This window comes from Narcine bancroftii, chromosome 3 (genome assembly GCF_036971445.1).
Source record: "Narcine bancroftii isolate sNarBan1 chromosome 3, sNarBan1.hap1, whole genome shotgun sequence".
NCBI classification, from domain to species: Eukaryota; Metazoa; Chordata; class Chondrichthyes; order Torpediniformes; family Narcinidae; genus Narcine; species Narcine bancroftii.
Genome location: NC_091471.1, coordinates 136,475,087 through 136,489,864, shown reverse-complemented (window position 1 = coordinate 136,489,864; position 14,778 = coordinate 136,475,087). Strand labels below are relative to the sequence as shown.

Sequence of the window (14,778 nt, the reverse complement as noted above, 5' to 3'; positions counted from 1 at the left end):
AGTCCTCTGCAGGGAGTGGCTGTAGAGGTCGTGAATCCTGGGCTGGGCCAGGAGAGCTCCCATGAGCTATGGCCTGCCTCAGTGTGTCTGTCCAGACACACTGCTGGGGGGAAGCAAGTTGATGGACTGGGGAAGAGATGCTGGTGAGGGCCCTTAATGAGGACCTCATCCAGGCACCACATCAGGACAGAGCTGGAAAAGCAGCTGTGAAAATCCTATTAGTGGGGCAGGCAAGCAGAGGTTAGACTGCTCCATACCCTAGCCTTCGCTTCCAGCAGCTACTTCTCCCATCCTACCGGCAACTGGGAAGAGGGGGGCGGATGGTGGGGAGGGGTAGGGAGGTGCGGAACTGTGGGCCCCCTGGCCTCACTCTACCGTAGGAGGCAGCTTTGCATCGGGTCCTTCCTGTATCATGCTCAGCTGTGGATGGTGCAGATATCTGCAGAGACCAGTGCAGCAGCTTTCCCAAAGTGAACACATTAGAAAAAGGAGCAGGAGCCCATCAAGCCTACTCCCACATTCAGTGAGATCACAGATGACACAGCTTTACATTTCCCCATACCCCATAACTCCCCAACAAAACTCTATCTTACTGTATTTTAAATATATATTAATGAGGCAGCTTCTACAGATACCTTGGGCAGAGATTTCCACAGAAAATCAGTCTGAAAATATGTACCCATATATGTGTACTTTTTGATTTTCTAAATTAATACAAATTAGCAGTTTTAAAACTACATACATGAAGAAATATCATTACTTACATGTATTTTCTTAAGGTGGTATGTGAGTGGGAAGGGAAGGTTGAGAGTCACTGCTCTAGACCCAATTGTTACTGAAGTATTTTGCTGGAGAAAAATTGTCATTGGCCTATTTCTTTTCGAGTTATGAAACCGTGTGCGTAACAAGTCAATGAGGTATGATTAAAAGAGTAGTTTTCAAACTTTTTCTTTCCACCCACATACTACCTTAACCAATCCCTTATTAATCTCAGACCACCTATGGCATAAGGAATACTTAAAGTGGTATGTGAGTGGAAAGAAAAAGGTTGAGAACCACTGAACTAAGGTATCTTTTGATGCTTGTGATGCACTAGTGACGACATTTTTTCAAATGTTTTGAATTTGAACTTATGACACGAGACATCTCCAATGGGGAATGCAATACATGAAGTATTTTTGCACCCTGCATCTAAATTTTCAATTCTGCATTACCAGATACAGAGTAAAGCTACTGGTAAGAACTGAGTCTTTCTAACATTTCTCTACCTTCTGGAAATTCAATGCACTAAGACTTTCAGATCCTTTTGTACCCAATATTTTGCAGTCTTATTCTATTTAAATATTTTTTTATATAATTATTCCTTCCAAAGAGGGGAGTCAAATGTTCCCAATATATACTCCACAGTCAACTTCTTGTCTGGTACTTAACTTATCCAGGTTCCTTATATCTTTCTCACAATTTGTTAATCCATCAATCTTTGTTTTGTTAGCAAAGAAGGCGTACTTTCCAAGTAGTGTGAGATTCTAGTAACACATCTTTTGTCTCTCTATTTAAGGTGTATACTCTTGCCACTTTTGGGAATAAAACCACCTCAGCAGAATCTCTTGATTGTGGTAGACTCTGTGGATGAAGGCTGTTGTTATGGTGAAGGAGAGCAAAGACCAATGGGCTTGACACAGACTATTGCAGAGCTACTGGCATCTCATCATGAGTTTTTCCCACCGTGGCTGATGCTTATTTGCTCTGCCAGGCGACAAAGTAAAACAGTGACAAAGATGTTCACAGGTGAGTGATTTTTGTTACCAATTTCTAGTTGTAAAAGAGACAGCAACTGTATTGTATAATGCAATGTACATTTTTATATTGGTTCATGATTTTATTTCTCAGTTAAAATTTCCTTTAAATTCACTTTGGTTTCCAACTTTTTTTTCTACTTCTTTCACAATTATATTCTCATTTTTCCATCTCAGTGTATACATTAGTTGACATGGATGTTTTCTGAACAATTTGGAGATCCAAACAATAATCCACAACTAAATCGATCAAAGTATTTACAATAGGTGCATGCTGTCTGAATTCAGATACTGTACTTCAAAAGCTGGTACATTTAATATTCTTCCTTATAACTGAATAAACAGTTACAAATCTGAAACCTTGATACTTTTCGTATCTATATTAAAGTAGTACACACTGTGTGGGTAAATGCAATTTGAAGTCTTTGGAATGTCCCAGAAAGATTACAATCTACCTGTATCTGGCATTTGAGATGATGGTGGACATGCCAATTATTAAGCAAATTGTCCAAAAATGTACAATTTTAAATTTGACCCCGAATTGTTAATAACTTTTTATCATTATTCACACATTTTATAGTTAAAGCATTCATTAACAATAGAGAAATAATTTTGTTGCCCTGTAGCATTGTCCATTTTCAAGATGAAGGAATGAGGCATGTAGTTTAGCTTTGATGCATTTCTACACACTAAGAAATAATAAAGAATGACAAAAATGCACTAGTTTATTTTTACTCATAATAAATGTAAAAATAATTAAGCATCTGGAAGTATAAATGTATATTTTTAATTTAATTTTAAAGATACTGCATGGTAAAAGGCCCTTTCAGCCCATGAAACTCGTGCCACCAAATTACACCCAATTAACCTATCAACCATATATGTTTTGGAGGCTGAGAAGAAACTGAAGCACCTGGAGGAAACCCATACAGGTCACGGGGAGAATGTATAAACTCATTCTGGCAGTCTCAGATTCGAACCTGGGTCACTGGGACTGTAATAGTGTTGAGCAAACTGCTACGCTAACCATGTGGCCCCTACACTAACCAAACTATGCTAAATAGTACCTGTTGCAATTTACTGTGACCTGGATTTTCTGAGAGATTGTCAATGTATCTGTTTGTACTCACCAACATCAGCACATGTGAAATCCACTTTTTAGCATGTTAAGGTGAAAAATCCCAAAAATACAGTCAGTGTTTTGACTCAAACAGCCAATTGCGCTCCAGCATTGCACTTATCATAGAGATTGATCTGAGCATGGGAAGTTGGGCAAAAATGTTTGAAGTTTAGGTTCTGCATTTTCAGAAGAATCTTGCTCCATGTAAAGGGATTCAAATGGAAGTAAACATTTGCAAGAACTATTATTTAGTGTTTAATTATAAATGGAGTTTTAAGTTTATTGTGTAAAAATCCCTCTATTCATGGTCTTGATGGTCATTTTAATCACTGACAGCCTTGGAACATAATTAATGTGAATTTAGAGCACAAGTAGAGGAAAATATGTCCTACTACATAACAATCAACTTGACTCTAACTAAGGAACTGAAGAAGAAAACTGCAAAACCAGGATCATTTATCTAGGAAAATGTACTAATTGGAGGATACTTGTAAGTAAATTTTATAGATAAAATCAACCTCAGACATTTAAAGCATTATGAGCATTAAGCTTGATTGACAGGTGAGAACTCGATAATCTCCAATATCTGGCTAAATTATTATCATCAAATGAGCCAAATGTAAGTGTCTTTGCCAGCAGTTTCTTGTTGCTTAACATGAGCAGAACTTCTCAGAGATCTTTGAATCTTCTGCCACTGCTATATGTGGATAAAGCTTTGTATGTCTTAAGCAATCACTTCACTGCAGTAGTGATGGCTGTGCCATCTTTTGGATGAGAGATGGAACTGAGTTGCTCCTTGACCTCAGACAAAGTTGATGAAGAACATGAGTGTTTTCCCTGTGATTTGAGCAACATTTATCTTCATCTCACTGACAAAAGGCAAAGGAGGAAAAACCCAACACCCAACCCCAACCAACCAATTTTCCCTTGCAACCGCTGCAATCGTGTCTGCCTGTCCCGCATCGGACTGGTCAGCCACAAACGAGCCTGCAGCTGACGTGGACTTTTTACCCCCTCCATAAATCTTCGTCCGCGAAGCCAAGCCAAAGAAAAGATCTTCATCTTAACACTAAATTCAACATAGGGATTTGATTTACTGTAACAAAATTAAATGAATTGTGCAATTATCCTTTAAATAGCATGTTTATTCAGGTCAACTTCCCACAGAGGGGAAAAGCAAATTATTGGTAACCACCTAAATCATGCACCACCTAAATCTGCTTGCAGGTAATACTAAAGGAGATTTCTGAAATTGTTTTCAAATTGATGTTAAGTTGTGTAAGTACATAGCTGAAGGTCAGTTTCACTGCAATAACATTAAAATAATAGTGAAATTTTACTTATAATAACCAAGTTTTGCTGTAAATATTCATCACAAATAAAAGAGTAAGTAATCTGTTTTTCTAGTAATGGTTGTATTATTTCTAGCAGATGTAATTTTCCCAGTGTTGTAAATTTTGCAAGTACAGTGGGACAGGCACAGAAAATTATAAAGGAACATTATATAGATTGAATAAAGCAGGATAAGTTTGGCAGATGCATTGCAAGGCAAGAATAGTGTAAACTAAATATATTTTTAAGTGAAGTGGAATGGGCACTAATTTAATGTATTCTTCTTTGGCTTGGCTTCGCGGACGAAGATTTATGCGAGGGGTAATGTCCACGTCAGCTGCAGGCTTGTTTGTGGCTGACAAGTCCGATGCGGGACAGGCAGACACGGTTGCAGCGGTTGCAGGGGATAATTGGTTGGTTGGGGTTGGGTGTTGGGTTTTTCCTCCTTTGTCTTTTATCTAGTAAGGAAATACAGGGTCAATGAATCAGCTTGATTGCATGACTCAAAGAAATGAGAAGCATCCATGCTATAAATTTAGGAACATGAAAAGAAACTGTTAAAAGTTCATTGTGTGCAAATTTAGCCTTTATAGGTGGATGCTAGATTCTAAATAGTAAGTAATTTTGTTGCAATTTATATTAAGTCCTGGGTTATCCTGAATGTGTAATACTAGACACAGTTGTAATACTGAATCTCACAATAAATTCAAGTTTATTTGCATCTGATTGTACAAGTATAACCCGCCGAAGCGTCAGACACACAACCAGGCATAACACACATACAGAGAAATAATACATATGCAGGACAAGTATTTTATCTATAAAGATAAATAAATAAATACAATTATTGTACAAATGAGAGTCTCAGGTGGTTAGTGTGAGCAGTTTCTTTGATCTTTCAGTATTCTCATTGCCCGTGGAAAGAAGCTGTTCCTCAGCCTGGTGGTGCTGGCTCTGATATTCTTGTATCTCTTCCCCGACGGGAGCAGCTGAAAGATGCTGTATGCAGGGTGGAAGGGGTCATCAATGATTTTGCATGCCCTCTTCAGACAACAACCCCAGCAGATCTCATTAATGGGTGGGGGGGGGGGGGAGGGGGAGACTCTAGTGATAGTTTCTGCCACTCTTATGGTCCTGTGGATTGACCTCCAATCCATCTCTCTGTAGCAACCGCACCACACTGTGACGCAGCAGGCCCGAATGCTCTTGGTAGAGCTCCTATAGAAGGCTTACATAATGGTGGCCGGTAGCCTTGCCCACTTCAGTCTTCTCGGGAAGTGCAGTTGCTGTTGCACCCTCCTGACAATTGAGAAGATGTTTAGAGTTCACGATAGGTCAATAATTAAGTGAACTCCAAGGAACTTGGTGATTTCTACTCTCTTCTACAGAGTTGTTGATATGTAGTGATGAGTGATCATTCCTAGTCCTGCTGAAGTCCACGATCATCTCCTTCAACTTGTCCACATTGAGACTCAGTTTATTACTATCACATCATTTGATTTTCCCCCTCTTCTCTGACTCATCATTATTGCTGTTGAGGCCACCTACTGTTGTGTCACCTGAAAACCTGACGACATTGTTGGGACTGGATCTGGCGATGTGGGTCAGTAGCATGGACAGGAGTGGGCTGAGCACACAGCCTTGAAGTGCAGCGTGACAGTGCTTGATAATCTGATACCATCCCAGACAGTCTGGTCTTTCTGTTCGGAAGTCCAGGATCCAGTTACAGAGAGGGGTGTTGAGTTCCAGTGAGGACAACTTCTCCATCAGCCTCTGTGGAGTAATCGTATTAATCACCAAGCTGAAGTCAATGAACAGAAACCTGCATATGAGGCATCATTCTCCATGTGGGCCAGGTTGTAGTGAAATGACAAGGCCACAGCATTGGCCTTATTAATTGCCCTATGAAGGATCTAGGATCTAGTGGAAATTTACCAGAATATTCCCAGAGCCATAAGTATAGTCGTAGTATGAGGAAAGATTGATATAAGGTCATTGATATGAAATATTAACTCTCTCTCTCTCTCTCTCTCTCTCTCTCTCTCCTACTGATTCTGCTTAACCTGTTGAGTTTTTAATAACATTTTTTTCAATTTTTATTGTATAAACTAGATTGTGTTTCTTAGAATAAATTTCCAGTTTAAATTTATTGTCACAATAAAATTTGTTTTGCGTGCACTCCAGCTATTCGGTCCATACGTAACATAGCCATAAAAATAGTACAAAATGCAGAGTTAAAGATAAAAGTCCTTTATAAGACTAATTTATGATTCTTAAGAGGTTGCAAAACACAGAAGTTTTCCAATACTTTGCCATAACAAGATAGAATGGTAAAATTGGAGAGAAGGAAAGGTAGGAAACAATTCTTCATACAAATCCTGATGTAGGAAGGAATTTACAGAATTTACATATCACTTCCCAAAAATTCACTCTTGCACAATGTATGTGGGGGAGAAAATAACATTTTTCAGTTTACATTCGTTGATCAGTACAGATAATGCAGCTGTGCATAATGGAAAATCAGGATATACCTTATTTTATTGGAATACATCCCACATGCGAGGGTCGCCTGGAAAGACCTCTGAAAGAACAAATTTTAGCTTCATTAATGTTTAATTCTGAGATTTGTGCCATCCAGTGAAAAGGAATATGGTTTAAAGGAAGTGTATTGAATTAGGATCTTCAAGGACATCATTCTATTGAATAATGAAACAGAAGGGACACTTACTTTGTTCTTTCTGCACAAATGTACAAACAACTGATGTTTTGCTACCTACATGTAAATGAAGTTTTAACTTCAACAAGTAAAGAATGTGTTGAAGCGGAATTAATTGGACAAAAGAAGGAAAACATTTTCCATTCTGTGACATCTTTTTTGCCCAAACAGAAAGCAGGAAGCGTAGAATATTGGTGAATACAAACTTATCTGCATTTCAAATAGTTGATGCAATTTTTGCTTAGATTTATTTCATATATGCAGATTTGTTTTTGTTCACCAATTATTTACCTCTTGAACCTATTCCTCCAGATTATTTGTGGTGTATTATAAATACAAAGCCAGCCTTTAATGCATCTCATATCTTCAAATTGTTATTACTGCTTGATTAATCTACCACCTGTAGATCTGTTTACTTAAAATACCATTTTCAAGAGTTAAACTAAAAATCCTTCAACCACAATAAATGTTTATTGCAGTAACTTTTAAAACTGGTTTACATTCTTTTCTCCCTGTCCTTTTGCATGATCAACATTAACAAGAATTTAAGGAAATTTAATACTTGATGGTATATAGCCTTAGTATCCTTAGTATCCACTCACTGCTTTCATTCCTTCCAAATTTGATGCAAAAATAGAAAGAATTTAGAATAAAACTTGAATATGTTATTTACTGTGACTGTCTCAGACATTGTGCAATCAGCTAAGTTCAAACTTGTATCATCGTAATGTCCTTGCAGCAAAATTGACTTACAGTTTTCTAGTTTTTTTTGTGGTCTCTGCCATAGCATTTTGAACAGCCCCCAAGGGACAGAATAGTCCCACTCAACTGTAGCACCATAACTGAAACTATCAGTTTTTCACTTACCTATTTTTCATACTTGTTGAATGAATTCTTATTAGAGTAATTTTGTTATATAGTATTTTAAGTTGTCAGTTGATTTCGTTTGTGAATTTATAAGGGTCTGACCTGAGCTAGCTTGTGACTTCTGCAATAAAATATTTTTGTATGTTTTGAGAAAATTTACTTTGAGAGGGTTTTCAGTCCTTCCTCTGAATCCCCATTGAAGACAAGGAAGTGAATCTCCTAAAGCTATTTATCTCAAAAATATTTGGCAAGTATTAACAGATACAAATACTATAATAAATTGAAAGAGATATTTTCTTGAATATCAGTGAATACTGTTATATTTATTACCTTCTTGGAAGAAGCCAAGTATCACTGTTAAAGTGAGGGACTGTGTAGCGGAGCAGTCATAAAGGGAATGGTCATCGTCAGAGTGGTCTGAATCAAAGTGGTAAGGTGTTAACTCAGCTGGCTTCAGCAAGATCAGGTAAGAGGCGAGGGAGTAGGAGTTGAAGTAAGAAAGGGCCATCCTATTCAGGGAACAAAAAGGATTAAGCAAGTAGGTACAGGTAAGGGGAGGTTCAAGATTTATATTTTGTTTCTCTAGTCATAAACAGTGGGAATGTCAGCCAAGGCAAGGGAATGTTCAACTTGAAGATTGTGGGTCGTCAGGGAAGCCAGCAGTATCCCTGATGACTTCATTTGCAAGAAGGGCACCCAACTGCAGCTCCTGACAAACTGAGTTAAGGAATTGGAGCTGGAGTTGCATAAACTCAGGATAATTTGGGAGGCAGGGGGGGTGATAGACAGGAGTTACAGGGATGCTATCACACCTAGGAGGCAGGAGGAGGGTAGATGAGTGACAATCAGGAGAGGGAAAGGGAAAGCCAGGCAGTGCAGGGTACCCCTGTAGCCGTTCACTCAATAATGTATACCATTTGGATACTCTTCGAGGGGGGGGTGGTGAACATGCCAGGGACAAGCCACAGCAATCAGGTCTCTGGCATGATGTCTGTTCCTGTGGCTAAGAAGGAAAAGGAGGAGAAGAGGTAAGCTGTAGTGATGGGGATTCCACAGTTAGGGGAAAGATGAGAGGTTATGTGGAAGAGATCAAGTATCACCGTTGGTATGTTGCCTCCCTGGCGCCAGGGCCTGAGATATATATCGTTATATATATTAACGATCTGGATGTAGGGATGGAGAATTGGATAAGCAAGTTTGCGGATGACACAAAGATTGGTGATGTTGTGGACAGTGAGGTAGATTATTGTAGATTAAAAGGTGATTTAGGAAGGCTGGAGGTGTGGGCTGAGAAATGGCTGTTGGAATTTAATACAGATAAATGTGAGGTGCTACATTTTGGAAAGGCAAATTTAAATAGGTCATATACATTGAATGGTAGACAATTGAGGAGTGCAGAGAAACAAAGGGATTTAGGAGTTATGGTAAATAGTACCCTCAAGGCTGATACTCAGGTAGATGGTGTGGTGAAGAAGGCATTTGGAATGTTGGCCTTCATAAATCGGAGTATTGAATTCAAGAGTAGGGAGGTTATGATGAAATTGTACAAGGCATTGGTGAGGCCAAATTTGGAGTACTATGTACAGTTTTGGTCACCAAATTCTTTCTTTTCTTTGGCTTGGCTTCGCGGACGAAGATTTAAGGAGGGGGTAAATGTCCACGTCAGCTGCAGGCTCGTTTGTGGCTGACAAGTCCGATGCGGGACAGGCAGACACGGTTGCAGCGGTTGCAGGGGAAAATTGGTTGGTTGCGGTTGGGAGTTGGGTTTTTCCTCCTTTGCCTTTTGTCAGTGAGGTGGGCTCTGCGGTCTTCTTCAAAGGAGGTTGCTGCCCGCCAAACTGTGAGGCGCCAAGTTTTGGTCACCAAATTATAGGAAAGATATAAACAAAATAGAGAGAGTGCAGAGAAGGTTCACGAGAATGTTGTCAGGATTTCAGGGTCTGAGTTACAGGGAAAGGTTGTACAGACTGGGGCTTTTTTCTCTGGAGCGTAGAAGATTGAGAGGGGACTTGATAGAGGTGTTTAAGATTTTAAAAGGGACAGACAGAGTAAATGTGGATAGGCTTTTTCAATTAAGAAAGGGGGAGATTCAAACTAGAGGACATGATTTAAGATTGAAGGGGGAAAATTATAAGGGAAACATGAGGGGAAATTTCTTTAGGCTGAGGGTGGTGGGGATGTGGAATGAGCTTCCGGCAGACGTGGTCGAGGTGGGATAATTGGTTACATTTAAGGAAAGACTGGATCGTTACATGGATAGGAGGGGACTAGAGGGGTATGGACCAGGTGCTGGTCAGTGGGACTAGGAGGGTGAGGATTTGCTACGGCATGGACTAGTAGGGCCGAACGGGCCTGTTCTGTGCTGTAAGTGGTTATATGGTTATATCTCAGATCAAGTTCGAGGTGGGGTAAGCTGCTAGACATCGTGGTCCAAGTAGGGACCAATAACATGGGTAGGAAGGGTGAGGAGGTCCTGAAAGTAAACTGGACACTAGGTTGAAGGACATAACCTCCAGTGTTGTGATCTCAGGATTGCTTCCCGTTCCATGTGCTAGTCAGTTTAGAACTAGTAGGATAATACAGTTTAACGCATGGCTAAAAACATGGTGCAGGAGAGAGGGCTTCAGATGTTTGGATCATTGGGCCTCTCTTCCAGGACAGGTGAGACCTGTTCTGGAGGGGAACCTATATCCTTATGGGAAGGTTTGCTAATGTTGATCCAGTTGATTTGAACTACATTTTTAGGGGAATGGAAACCAGAGTGCCAGAGCAGATAGTGGAGTGGAGAAAGAAAAAGGTGATGTGAAAATTGCAGGCACTGTTGAAGTCAACAGGCCGTATGTGATGGAAATTTTCTAAGGTGCATCTATTTCATTGCGAGATGTATTGTAGGAAAGGCAGGCGAACTTAGAGCGTGGATTGCCATATGGAATTATGACATTGTGGCCATGAATGAAACTTCATTACAGGAGGTGGGCAGGACTGGACTGGCAGCTCAATGAACTGTGTGGGGTTGGGGGAGATGAAAGGGGGAAGAGTGGCATTGCTTGCCAGGGAAAATATCACAGCTATGCTCAGGCAGGACAGACCAGAGGGCTCATCTACTAAGGCTATATGGGTGGAGCTGAGGAACAGGAAAGGTATGACCACACTTATGTAGTTGTATTATATACTGCCCAATAGTCAATAGAAGACAGCTGCAGGAAACATAAGCTTATGATCGTAGGAGATTTTAATTTTCCACATATTGACTAGGACTTCCATACTCTAAAATGGCTAGATGGCTTGGAGTTTGTCAAATTTGTTCAGGAATGTTTTCTAAATCAATATATAGAGGTACCAACTAGAGAGAATTCAGTACTGGACCTCGAATAAGGGAATGAGGCAGGACAGGTGACAGAAATATGTGTAGGGGAATTTTTGGATTCAGTGATCATAATGCCATTAGATTGAAGTTAGTTATGGACAAGGATAGGTGTGGGCCTTGTGTTGAGATTCTAAATTGGGGAAAGGCTCATTTTAAGGAAATGAGAAAGGATCTAAAATGTGTGGATTATGGTAAGTTGTTGTAGGCAAGGATGTATCAGGTAAAGTGGATGACATTCAAAAGTGAAAACCTTGGTGTTTTTTTTTATTTTTTATTTTTCACACTATGAACCATACTAACCAAAATACACACAAACATTTCCCTCTTGAATATACACAGTGTCATTTTCTCCTCTTTTCCCCCCTCCCTTCCCTCCCTCCTTCACCCCCCCCCCCCCCCCCACCTACTCAACGTTCAACCAATATGATACCTTAAACCCATTAAACAATGTCATCACACAATGAAAATAAACAAGAAATTTGTGTCTTCTACTTTAACATACTGGGTCAGTTCATTACGTCTTCTTCTCCTTCTGTCATTTTAGGCGGTGGAGGTCCACTGTAGGACTTCTCTGTTGTCTTCCATGTATGATTCCCAAATTTGTTTGAATACTGTGATGTTATTTCTTAAATTATATGTTATTTTTTCCAATGGAATACATTTATTAATTTCTATGTACCATTGCTGTATTCTCAGGCTATCTTCTAATTTCCAGGTTGACATAATACATTTTTTTGCTACAGCTAAGGCTATCATAAACAAGATCTAAACATAAAGATAAAGAATGAAACATGGGAAAAGCTATGCTCCGAAACTATGAGAAATACAATAAACACGAGGTTACGCATGATACAATATAATTGGTTACACAGGCTATACACCACGCCCCAAAAGTTAAATAAATGGGACCCAACAGTATCAGAGAGATGTTTTCGTTGTAAGAAGGAAACGGGAACAACAGTACATGCAATTTGGGCATGTGAGAAAGTGGAAACGTTTTGGGAAGATCTAAACCAGGTATTAAATAAAATCACAAAAAGCAACATACCAAAAAATCCAGAGATCTTTCTTCTAAGTAATATAAGAAGTAAAGAACTTGGACTCGATTTGGATGGAGCACAGAAAACCTTGGTTTTTTAGGGATATTGGGGATCTGGTTCAGAAGAAGAGAGGTATAGGAGGTATAGGGAACATGAAGCAAATGAAGTACTTGAGGTGTATAAATAATCCAAGAAAAACCTCAAGGAAGAAATCAGGAAGGCTAAAAGAAGACATGAGGTTGCTTTGCCAGACAATGTAAAGGAAAATCCTGGGGGGTTTCTACAGGTATATTAAGAGCAAAATGATAGTAAGTTACAAAATTCGTCCCCTGAAAGATCAGAGTGGTTGGCTTTGTATGGGAGCCAAAAGAGATGGGGGAGATCTTAAATAATTTTTTTAAATCAGTATTCGCTCAGGAAACAGGCACAGAGTCGTGAGAAGAAAGGAAAACAAGCAGTGAGGTCGTGGAATCTAAACAGATTAAAGAGGAGGAAGTGCTTGCTGTGTTAAAGCAAATAGGGGTGGATAAATCCCCAGAGTTTAACAAGATATTCCATCAGACTTTAAGGAAGGCTAAAATGAAGAAATTGCAGGAACTCTGGCAGAAATATTTCAGATGTCCTTAGCCACAGATGTGGTGCCAGAGGGTTGGTAGGTAGTTCACGTTCCATTTTTTAAAAAAGGCTCCAAAAGTAACCCTGGAAATGATAGGCTGATGAGTAGGTACATTATTGGAAGGTGTTCAAAGAGATTGGATATGCAATTATTTGGATAGCCAGAAACTGATTAGGGATAGTCAATGTGGCTTTGTGCTGGTAGGACACGTTTAGTCAAATTTTATCAATTGACTTTTTTGAGAACATATTTTTATTGTATCGTTGCCAACCAAGTGACTTAACTTTTAATTTGCCTTTGCGTTTTTCTTGCTTTCTGTTCTCTGTTTTTATATTTTTTTCTTTCTTTGCAGTTCAGTTTTTGAATTTTGTTCTGTTAGAAATTGACCATCTTTAGTGTCCATTCCTCTCATAATTACCTGATTAAGAAGGCTACCTTGGTCTGGTTTTAAATTTCTCTGATAAACCAATGACATGGCAGTACTCGTTTTTTTTAATATTTTATTTATTGACATCAAAATACATACATTCAAAAATCACATACAATAATAGATAAAACTTTAAAAAACCATACATGATATATTATACGGACTAACCCCCTACAACCCCCCCAACCCCTAACCAACCCACCCAACCCCACCCCCCACTAACCCGCAAAGAGAAGAAATAAAAGAGATTAACCATAATAACAAGTTTCATTAAATACAACTAAAGCTAGCCTCAAAAATACAATTTGAAATCCATTATTATTATTGAAATCTTAATTCTAAACTTAACCGCTTAATATTACCCAACAAAAATACTAAAGGATCCAATGAAAGTTTCACTTTCAAAATAACTTCTAAAAAGTCTATTCCAAAAAGATTTTTACTGTTTCACATAACCAAGTAGAATGTAAAAAAGAGCCAACTTCCTTCTGACATCGAAAACATAAATCTGAAGAAATTAAATTATATCTCCTTAATTTTTCTGGAGTTAAATATAATTGATGAATAAATTTATAATGAACTAACTGATATCTAACATTTATAATTTTAGTCATACTATCCTTACATAAATTCATCTAATCATCTTGATGAATAAAGAATTCCTAAATCCTTTTCCCATTTCAATCAAGATTTATGCATTTTAATTGTATTAAAATGAATATTTTTCCTAGGATTCAGTATTTATTTCAATCTATACCTTGTAAGATTCCTAACTTTTTTTAAGGATTTAAATTCCATGGTGAGAAAATTTTTATGGAAGGACAAAATGGCAAGAATATCTTTACAAAACTTAATTTCGAAATATGAATTAGGTGGTTTACAACTTCCGAATTTTCAAAATTATTGTGATGTGGTACAATTGAAATTTATTAATAGTATGTTTGATTTGGAAAAGTCATGGGCTAATATTGAATTATCTCCAATTGGGAAGAAGAGTTTATTTATAGATGGAATTCTAAATGAAATTATAGGTACTCAAGGGAAGATTTCAGGCAAAACTCCTTTGTATCAAAATAAGCTTTTTTTCCCTTTACGCTTAATAATCAACTTTTGAAGTTATGTGGTCAAAAGGCTATTAAATTTGTACAAGATTGTTATGAAGTGGGTTATTTTATTTCTTTTAAAAGAATGAAAGAGAAATATGATATTCCTTCAAATACTCTTTTTTTCTTATTATGAAATTAAAGCTTTATTATTGGATAATTTTGGACATACCTTATGGTCACCTAGGTGATCTAAGTTTGAAATTTTACTTACAGAGGGTAGTAAAAATACGTAGCAGTACTCCTGATATACAAACACTACATGGAAGCATTGAACACACCAACCAATGAAAGGTTTCACGTTGATAGTAAAGCTATCAATGACATCATTATGTCATTTCACAAAATTAGTGAAGAATTTCTAGATTATTCCAGATTATCTCCAGGTTAAAGA

The 14,778-nt window shown here is 38.2% G+C and overlaps 1 protein-coding gene across 6 annotated transcripts in view; it reads left to right on the top strand.

Moving 5' to 3' along the window:
* ankrd50 (ankyrin repeat domain 50) overlaps positions 1–14,778 on the top strand; it is a 128,645-nt gene that overhangs the window by 51,863 nt on the left and 62,004 nt on the right. For 4 of the 6 annotated variants that reach the window (XM_069925232.1, XM_069925233.1, XM_069925235.1 and 1 more), the window contains one exon: positions 1,559–1,788. In XM_069925232.1, the coding sequence (XP_069781333.1) occupies positions 1,559–1,788 (230 nt within the window). Of the gene's footprint in view, positions 1–1,558; positions 1,789–3,264; positions 3,407–14,778 lie in introns of those variants that run through there. The other 2 variants (XM_069925237.1, XM_069925236.1) reach the window with 1 other exon arrangement.